General features: G+C 28.1%; 2 protein-coding genes and 1 long non-coding RNA gene across 3 annotated transcripts; 1 reads left to right on the forward strand and 2 right to left on the reverse strand.

The window, feature by feature from the left end:
* The first annotated feature begins 3,806 nt into the window (after positions 1-3,806).
* Positions 3,807-6,561, forward strand: LOC124923767. The gene is made up of 2 exons (XR_007098264.1): positions 3,807-3,981; positions 6,005-6,561. It is a non-coding gene; the product is annotated as an uncharacterized LOC124923767 (long non-coding RNA).
* Positions 5,720-6,952, reverse strand: LOC124923766 (transcription repressor MYB5-like). Its single transcript, XM_047463737.1, has 2 exons — positions 6,642-6,952; positions 5,720-6,555 (listed from the first exon to the last, which is right to left on the reverse strand). Exons 1-2 carry the CDS (start codon positions 6,950-6,952, stop codon positions 5,958-5,960), a joined length of 909 nt encoding a protein of 302 aa, XP_047319693.1. The 3' UTR covers positions 5,720-5,957.
* Positions 6,953-8,190: 1,238 nt separating this feature from the next.
* On the reverse strand, positions 8,191-10,415 carry LOC124926461 (peptidyl-tRNA hydrolase, mitochondrial). Its single transcript, XM_047466689.1, has 8 exons — positions 10,098-10,415; positions 9,934-10,018; positions 9,786-9,853; positions 9,004-9,054; positions 8,848-8,921; positions 8,700-8,758; positions 8,539-8,615; positions 8,191-8,442 (listed from the first exon to the last, which is right to left on the reverse strand). The coding sequence occupies exons 1-8, from the start codon at positions 10,212-10,214 to the stop codon at positions 8,311-8,313; spliced, it is 663 nt and encodes a 220-aa protein (XP_047322645.1). The 5' UTR covers positions 10,215-10,415; the 3' UTR covers positions 8,191-8,310.
* Positions 10,416-10,562: the final 147 nt, after the last annotated feature.

Here is a 10,562-nt window from a genome sequence, read left to right on the forward strand (position 1 = left end):
CTTTTAAATTAAAGGAAGCTAAATCAAATGGTCTTTCTCATCATCTATAATATATAATTAATATATCGATTATAATATTATTTAATTCACTTTCTAAACTCTAACTTTACTCTTTATATTATATATATTGCTCTTTGAACTATAACAAATAAATAATATTCTTGGAAAAAACCAAACCAATGAAAATTAATCATATTTTCCCCTATTATAACTATTTATTATTATCAGTATATTATTGCAGTTCACCACACTTAATGCACATAATACAAATGGTTTAATTTGAATTTTGAAATAATTGTTACAAATTTTTAATATGATCCTTAATTAATTTGTTTGGTTTCTAAATAGAGTTGACATGTGACTAAATAGAATGTTAGTATACCTATGATAATAATTATTTTATGACATGCTAATTAGTTGTATTATGTTAATAATTAAAGTAAAAATTTCTAAACTAAACTTGTAAATAGTTCTTCTTTTATATTGTTAATGTAAGATATTACTTAGTTGTGTATTTTTAAATAAAAATTAAGAGTTTGATCTTAATTAACGTGTTTAGTCTTTATTAAAAATGTTTTCTTCTATATTTTACTCATAATATAATATATTTTCTCCATCTAATTTATAGCTATTCACTTAATTTTTTAATTTAAAATTAATCTATTATTTTAATATTTTATAAGTGTTATTCTAAAATTAATTATAAACACCACAAATAATGCAAATTAACCAAATTATTCCTTAATTTTGAATAAATATTATAACAATATATGATCAAATAATTTAAGAATTAATATTTTTTTTTTAAATCCATGTCATATACAAGAAATTATAAAAATCTATAAAATCAAAAATAACAATCAATTTCGATAATAATCTTACTATTCTATGATAATAGTAGTTCTATGTGTATCATTCATAATACTATTATTACGACGATTTTTAAGATTCGTTTAATAAAACAAAGAAAATTCGTTGGAAGTTAATCGTTAGGACTTACAAGTTTGATAACCTATTAATTAACGAGTTTTTTTTATTTAATGTTTTGTCGTTATGTTTATATGATTTTTATCATTTTAATATACCTAAATCATTTAAAAAAATAAATTAAATTAATAAAAAATAAAAATAATAATAATTTTACTAATATTTTTAACGAAGATACTTGAATCTTTCTACAAATGAGTCAAGTAAAATGTTATGAGTTAAGCAAATAAATAACCAATAAAAATGTAATAGCTAACTAAATTAATCCAATGAACAAAACTAATCGTTCATCTTGTTAAATTATTGTTATTATTTATTTTCTAAATAACATTATATATATATATATATATTTTTTTTTTTTTTTAAAAAAAAAAAGACAAAAAGGTGGTTGTTGGGAAATTTCATGGACCATACGCAACAACTGGTGGGCCGGGCCGTCATCCAGCCTAATATAGACACCGGATGAAATCCAGTGATCAAAATATATATATTCACACAAACTTAATAGTAAAAAATAAATAAAGTGAAAAAACAAAGATAAATAAACTTTTTATTCAAGTTGTTTCACATTTTAATATCAGTCTAAACTTTAATTAGTTTTTTTTTTTAAAAAGGTCCTCTAAATTTTAATTAGTTTTTTTTTAAAGGTCATCTAAACTTTAATTAGGTACAAGAAGTTTCATTATTTTATATATAATAACTTTTTCTAATAAACTTATTAGAATAGTTTTAACTGGCAAGTTTCGTGCATAAATCATACTAAAATTACGAATACATTTATACTAGTTTCATGATACTAGGAAAAGTTTGATGTTATTTAAATTAAAGAATACATTTCATTTTCATGTCTATTTAAATTTTTAAAAAAATATATAGATATGCCTTTATTAAAAAAATAAATTATAATGGCCCAATTTGAAAATACCCAGGCCTATTTGTGTTCAAATAAAAAAAAAAATTAAATTTGTTTAAAATATACTTTAATTATATATATTAACAAATTTAATATCATTTATCTGTTTAAACTTAACTCTACTCTACTGCAATCCAAAGTGTTTGTGTAGACTGTGGAGTATCTACTTAAATTTATTCCAAATTCATATTGTATTATGTAGTTTCATATGGCCCAAGATATTTTGGATAAAGTGTTTTAAATATAGTTTGGATTTGGATATCAAAATATATAAAAGGTAATATGTTCAATTTTATTAATGTAGGTAATTACAAATTGGGATTTTAAAAAAATTATCCAATTAAGGGAAAATATTACAATTTATGACTCATAATAAATTACTGAGATACTATTAAACAATGAATATATTTGTCTTTAAAATAAAATTAAAAATATTTAAATATTAGTCGTGGGCTGTAAATATTTTTTATAATGTATAAGTAAATTGTTGAAAGATGTAACAAATGAAGCATAAAGATGATGGAATTTCTTGTATATTTCTTCAGAGGCATCAGAATCAGCTAGGACTAATATTGTATTTACATAGAATGAATTTGGTAAAGAAATATACGAAAATGAAAATGGTACAATCTAATAAAAGAAATAATATTGTTAGGACACCATGTGAATGACCAACTATTCTTGCTTCATGGGAGACCGTTGGAGAAAAATAGATTATCTGTATGACACCCTACTATAAATCTTATAAGGTTGAGAGGAATAATATATTATATGTGCACACATACATGATAGTAAAGACCAAACATAAATAAATAAATAATTCTTCAAAAGATTATCGTATTTACCTTTTTAACATGTCACTAGTCATACTTAAAAAGCAATCACAATTTTCAAATCACTTTTTATTCATCTTTTTCTTACAAATTATTGGGTTAAAATATATATTTTATATTATTACTTAATAGGTTTATTTAAATAATATACATATTTTAAAACTATAATTTTATTTTAAATTTAAAAGAGATTAATATTGTGTAACGTGTTTGTATTTGTTTCATATTTAATGTTTTGTGATTTTTTTTTTATCTTCGTCGTTATACTTAAACGATTCTAACATGTTTGTATTTGTTTAATATTTAATGTTTTTTAATTTTTAAAAATTAATTACCTTCTAATTTTGTTATACTTAATTGATTCTTGTAATTTTTTAATATACAATGACTATTTTCAAAACAAATATATTATAAATTTTATTTTAAAAAGAAAAGCTTATTATATATATATATATGTATAATAAATAAAATCAAATTTTCAATATATTTTATTATTTGTTATTTTAAATAAATTATTAAATAAAATTATAAAATATATATTTTAAACCAGAATTGTGATTGAGCTTAATTAGGTCTGGAATCCTGCATTGGGGGGTAATAACTCACTCGATCGACTATATTTATAAGGAAAATTGTATATATAAATATGCACATGTATATGCTTTGTTTCACTTGTGAAAACAATTATATTATATTATATTATATTTAGAAAGAAAGAAAATATTTACTGGATTTTTTTCAAATCCACAAAAAGATAGAAGGTAGTTGAGAACACATGCATTTGACAGTTAGGTTAATTAATTGAAGAAGAAAGATTGGTGTCAAAATAAATATAGGCAGACTGACCATGACTTGAGGAAATATATATTGAAATTAGAACGTTTGGTATTTATAATTAATAGGATCTTCATCTTCTGGTCATATATATGATCATATATATATATTACAAAATCTTGGATACAAATTAAATCTACTAGTCAATCTTAACAGACAATAGATGATCAAGTACATATTGCACCTTATAATTATTATTAACAAGTCAACAACTTCCTTCACATTAACGTTTTAAACAGTGTTCAATATATCTATATCTATATATGAAATCATCATCTGCTTCAATGAGAAATATATATCAATACTTCCAATACAGAAACAGATTGTATTTTTTTTGAAAATTCATGTTCCATGCATAGATAGCTAGAGAGAATTACTCGATCGTCTCTCGATCGATCGCCACTTTCATTTCAGGTCAGTGAAATAAACTTTATTCTTCCTCTTTCTCTCTCTATTTATCTATTCATGTGTTTGCTTTCAGCACATGAAATCTTATTATTTCTTTCTTTTGAACAAGATCAATAAAGAAGATCATGAGATGTTTGATCAGCATTTTCAATTGTACGTTTCTGGGTTTATTATATATAATATAAAACTACAAACATATACACAGGCATATAAGATCATCATAATGATTTAACATAATTAATCCCCCAGAATTGTTTTGTTTTGGAAGTTACTTCATCTAAATGATTTAACATAAACCGGCCCACTCAAATAAATTTGAAAAAACATGGTATTTTATAGTAATGAAAATGTAAAAATATACCCAATTTCTTACTGCTGGAGTGGGGTCAATCCATACATGGGACTATATTTTGTTAGTTTTTCCAAAGGAAACAAATTAAATACAACAATAGTAATTTTTAAGTACATTATTAAAGCACAAATTAGTGACAAAGAAAATATCAAAGTACATTTAGATCATGTAGGTTTTTGCTAACAAAAGGTATATATTACTTCATTTGAGACAAATACAAGTATTATTGCTTGACGTTATATTGTAGTATGCTAGAAACAAAAATATATTAGAAAATGAAATATAGTAATACTTTGAAGGTAAATTATGTTCTTTTTTTTTCTTAATTACTAGTAGAAATATGTATGCTGCTTGTATGAAATATATGTGTATATATATTGTATTCTTTTACACTTTTTTATATATATAAAAGTGTAATAGAAAAACGACCCAACATGCTTAGTGCAATGGTGTAAATATTTGTGAACCAAATTATTAATTATGAATTTTTGCAGATTTTTTATAATCATTTTTTTAGGTCTAGAATATAAGGATTTAAGTTAGATATTTGAGGGGTTGAATAAGTCAAACAATTGGATTTTGGGACTATTTTAAATTTTGAGGACAATAGCCAATAGGTCAGCCATATCTACCAATCATGCACTACAAGAAGATTGGTAGCTTGAGGTTTGAGTGTTAGCTAAAAGTCCATTCAAAATCTCTTTTATTTATTTATTAGAGATCTACCAATTATCAAAAAAAAATGTACATTAACGTCGAGTTCTCGAAATTACTTTGGTCACGAAAGTCGTTAGGTGTTGTCACATTCATTAACATTTTTCTAGTCATTATTAACTTCGACGCACTCTTATAATTTCTTTATTCAATTTTAATTTATCAAATAATATTATTTTTCCATAAAACGACATGCTAAAAATCTTCTTGATTTTCCTTTTTTTTTTTGATATACCAACATGAACTTTTCTATTGGAATGAGTTTGCACTTGTTGTTCATACAAGTATTGCTATAAAATCATTGCATCTCTTTTTTAACGTTGGTCAAAATCAAATCTCTCATTTCACAAGTTTCCCTTCACAATACATGTGGTTCTTCTACTCAATTGGTTCAAATCCTAAATACATCCTTATGAGTACCGAGTACCCTCATAAGGGTTCTTAGTTTTTCTTCCATCCTATTCATGTGTTCGAATGAAGGGAAGAGTACATGAGATCCTACTCATAAACGGTGTTCCCTCCTTATTATCAATTCACAAACAACAAAAACTAATCAAATGAGGCGATAGAAATTAAGTGATCAAGCTTGAACATATAATATTTATTTCTTTGAAAAGACAATTTTCGCTACACAATTAGTGGTGAATAATATTTAATATCGTATATTAATACCATTTGTAGTAGAAATATTATAATTCCTCTTACAATTACTCAAGAAATCAAACCAAATTGAATTACAATAACATACAATACAACAACTTAAAATTACAAAAAAAAAACTCAAAATAGAAATACATAAATCGAAACACATAAAATTATATCAAGACACACTTGTCATTTCAATAGCAAATATAGATCGAGCAAGCCCAAGCATAAAATAGTAGGGCTGTAAATTATATGCATATGATAACTCAAGCTAGTCGATGCTAAGCTTCTCCGAATCTTTTGTTTTCACAATTACAGGCTCCGAAGAACACACTGCCTGAGCATCCCACCCGGCTCCAAAGATGGAAAGTTGAGGCGCGTTCAACAACGGGTGGTGATCGTATGGAAAGGCTCCATTAGATACTTGGGGTAGTTCATGATGTTCTTGGAGTAATTGGGCGTTAAATAGTTCCTCGTCAATTAACGAGTTCAAGAATGACGAAAAAGTGTCATCGTTGTTCCCATAATTTATCTGATCATCGTGATCATGCTCTTCTTTGTTGCTTATCACTCCAATTGCCTCGTTATTTTCAGGTATAGGACTCGAATTTCTATTTTCTTTTGGCTGTTGTTGTTGTTCTGGTTGTTGGTGATGATGATGGATGACATGGATATTAGGGTTAGGGTTTGAGATAGAATTGGATGGTTTATTCTCTTGTTGATCAGGAGGATAGGTAAGATTGACGAGTGGCTTGTGGGTTCTTGGATCTATACCTTGACTAATAAGTTTCTTACTGAGATGGGTATTCCAGTAATTCTTGATTTCATTATCGGTTCTTCCAGGAATTCTTCCGGCTATCAAAGACCATCTACAAGTAAGAGGAATCTAGATCTGTAAGAATAGTGAAACCCTAGATTGAGAAACCCTAATAATGATCTGGGTAAGTTTAATTACCTATTGCCGAGGAGACGATGGAGACGGAGGATGAGGTCTTCTTCATCGGGAGCTATATGGCCGCGTTTGACGGAAGGGCGTAAGTAATTCATCCAACGGAGGCGGCAGCTCTTGCCGCAACGGAGAAGGCCGGCGCGTGTAGGTAGAGTACGCCATCGACCTTCTCCTTCTTTGTTAATGTATGAAGATAAAAGCTCGTCTTCTTCCGGCGTCCATGGACCTCGCTTCAGACCGACTTTGGTGCAGCACGGCGTCGTTTTGCTCCCGTTTGCAGCGGCGGATGATGAAGATTTTGATGCTGGGATCCTCATTCGATCGTCTTTCTCACTCAAGAATGTTGTTTCTTCACTACTCTTTCTCTCTCTAGATGACAGATATATATATGTGCGTCAATGGCGAATGGATGGATGCGTCGACGTTTTGCTTTAGACCTACACATGCGAGCTCTGGCATTCTTTTCTTTTTCTTTTTCTTTTATAAGTCCCCGCACTATATTGGCGCGTGCTTCCCAATCCCAGTACCTGCAAAAATAACATTATTTAATTATGTTTTAATATTAATTATATTTCCATTGTATTATTATTATTATATATTTTTTTAAATGTATATATATTAGAAATGAAAAAAATGGTTAAAAATAACCAAAAAAACATGAGATAGAAAAACTAATACTCACCATTATATTATTATTGGAATGTAAATTAAGCTTTCATATATATATATATATTATATAAAATCTTAATAACTTAGAAGTGAAAGAGCACAAAAATAGTGCTTAAAAGTTCGATTAATACTAAAAAAATATATTTTAAGTTATAGTTAAGATATTATCTAAATTTAAAAAGAAAAATATATATATATAATAAAAGTTTAATTTAATTTATTTTTTTATATTATTTAAAAGAAATTAAGTTACCAAAATAATTCTTAAAAATTAAAATTCACAATTATTTTGATACCAACAAAGAAATGAAATAAGTTTGTAATTGTAAACAAACAAATATTATTAAATTTAATAATATATATATATATATAATTAAACAAAATTCAAAATATTATTTGATGTAAAATTAATACCCAAAATATAAAAAAAAAAAATATATTTTTTAATTAAATTAAATAAATAATTTGTCATAATCAGCTGTGCTGCGGATAAACTATAGAAAAAATATATAAAATAATATTCTCCAAAACCAACAATAGGATAGAGCAAAGGGATAAGATACAGAATTCAAGTTCCCCACTCGCCATCTATAGCGGTACAGTTCACATATTTTCAATATAATACTTTATTTTGTTTAATAGAGTGCCAAATAAATTATTGAGGTCCCTGAAAAAATTCATACTGTGTATAATTGACCCAAAACTATAGATTGATGAACAGAAGAAACAGTACCTTGTGGCTCTCATGTGGCCAACTAAGAAGGAGATGAAAGATTTGTAGCAAAATTTTTTATAAATTATAAATACAGACACAACACATGGAGAGGAATTGATCTACCAACAATTGAATTATTCCTATGTAATACTTAGGACATGACAAATACAATAATATAAAATTTAAAATATATTAACTTAAAATAAGAAATCTTGATATACAGATACAATAAAGGCATGAACCAAAATTCAAAGTCTTGTTTGATCAAAAAACAGGCCAATTTTTTTTAAGTTATGTGGGCAATGTCTGAAATCTTATATGCTTGTACTTCTGTTCTATGTTGAATCGTCTGGAACTCTCTGTGAAGCCAATGTGTATTATTTGTTTCAAAACATCAACCCCTTCTGGTAAAGCAGCATCAATCTTTCAGTTCATGAGAAAACAAAACGTTTTATCAGTTATAGTCGTCGTCATCATCATTTAAATGAAAATTTACAACGATTCTTGGCTCAAACCTACCCGCTCTCGAGCAATTGCATTAAACTTTTGAAGCAAAAACGCTTTGGGATCCATTTGACCAGGTGGGCTACCAATACCTAACAGATAAAAACAGTGTTTTTTAAACAAAGCCGAAACATCCTATAACAGATTTTAATCAACAGTTTGAACATTAAGCTAACCTATTCTCAGTCTACCGAAGTCTTTGATTCCACGAAAATGATGGATCACATTCTTCAACCTGATAAATGAAGCTACATATAAGAAGAAAAAAAAGAGAACAATCGTTTTCTTATTTATTTTTGCCAGAAACAAACACAGCAAGCATACCCGTTATGACCTGCATGACCTCCTTTAGGCTGAAGCCGAAGTACACCACATGGTAAACTCATATCATCATGAAACTACAGTAATTATACACAAAATGTAAGAGCAAAAAGCAACTGAAGAAAACATAAAGAAGAAAATGTGCATTAGGTAGTGTACCACAACAATGCGGTTAATAGGAAGTTTGTAATATTGTGCCAATGGACCGCTCTGTAAGTAGCCAAACAAAGAGAGAGTAGAATTTAGTTCTTCATTATCGTATTTCAATCTATTGTTTTTATTGTATCGAAAGCCAATGCTAAACTAGAAAGAAAACACAATCTTTTTTTGTGGGGGGCATATGAAGATACAAAAGGATGTAACATCAATTTCTTCTTTTTAAAGCAGAGCTAGAAATGTGATAGGATCATGTTCCATAACTGCACAATAATGGTCTTTGGAAAACATGAGCAATTATTGAAACAATGAACACTAACCACAAAAACCCAGAAAGGTTCTTTAAGTTAAGAAATAAGAGTATGGAAATATTAACATTCACTCAGTTTGTAGATATGTAACATATATTGTATTATTAATCTCATTCTATTTCAAGTTCTTGGAAGCCCAGATCGTCGTATCATCGTGAAACTCTATCGATAATCATTTCCTCTATACCTTTTACAGTAGTTTTCCTTACAAATCCATGATCCATACATACAGAAGGTGGCAGCATTCAAGTGATTTCTAAGATTCAATTATCAGTCAAGTAGAGGTATAGTTAGTGATTCAAAACCCTAGGCTATGTTTGGTTTTGAAGCGGAATTGATCCAATTCCAATGGAAGTCAAACCTATACATTTCCAGTAGTAACCAAACCTAGCAATGAAAGTTCTTATAAGGATACATTATTGCTTCTTACAAAATGAGAGTGAATTCTTAAGTAAATTTACACAAGTAACTTACTGATTCACCGCTCAAATTCATGTAAGTCTGGGGCTTTGAAAGAAAAATAGGCACGTCTCTCACCAAACCTGAAATGAATCAGAAAAAATCTGAATAAAAGAACATCCAATAGCATTCTAGAAAGGGATGGGAGGGAAGAGGAACATGCCTTTTCCAAACGAAGCTTTGCAGAAAACGGTATCCATGGAAATTCCCTGCGATTCTGCAAATGCATCAATCATTTCAAATCCTACCTGTATTAAGCAAGAACAAAGCAGAAGTTAGATGTATTTCAACAACAAGGCAAAATCATTCTTACACTCTTTCTTATACATTGTGCCTGGTTCCTTTGAACTTATCCCCAGGATTTCCCAATCCGACGAAGAGCCATGGTTGATGTGCAAGAGAAGAAGTGCAGAAATGACGCTTAGAAACACTGCGGGCCATCATTTTCGCTCATCTCTTTCGCATACAACTCAATGCCAAATTCATGGAACAATAAACCAAAACGCCTGGATGGATGTTAATAAATTTTGTATCTTGCACAACTTCACGAATCAAACGCCTCACCTCCTCTAGACCCTACCAAGAGCGAGTTCTACTAGAGAGAAGAACGGCTAGGGAAAAGATTTCTCGTCTCAGCCGAACCGCTGAAACAAGAACCGGGTTCGGTCCGTACCTCATTACCTCTACACGAAATTAATAATTATTTTCTAACATATAATTGTTTTCATGGACCGACCTCATATAATATTTATTTAATAATATAATAATCTAATAAATTGTTTTTGGGTCACT

The sequence above is a fragment of the Impatiens glandulifera genome, chromosome 2 (assembly GCF_907164915.1).
Source record: "Impatiens glandulifera chromosome 2, dImpGla2.1, whole genome shotgun sequence".
Lineage (NCBI taxonomy): Eukaryota > Viridiplantae > Streptophyta > Magnoliopsida > Ericales > Balsaminaceae > Impatiens > Impatiens glandulifera.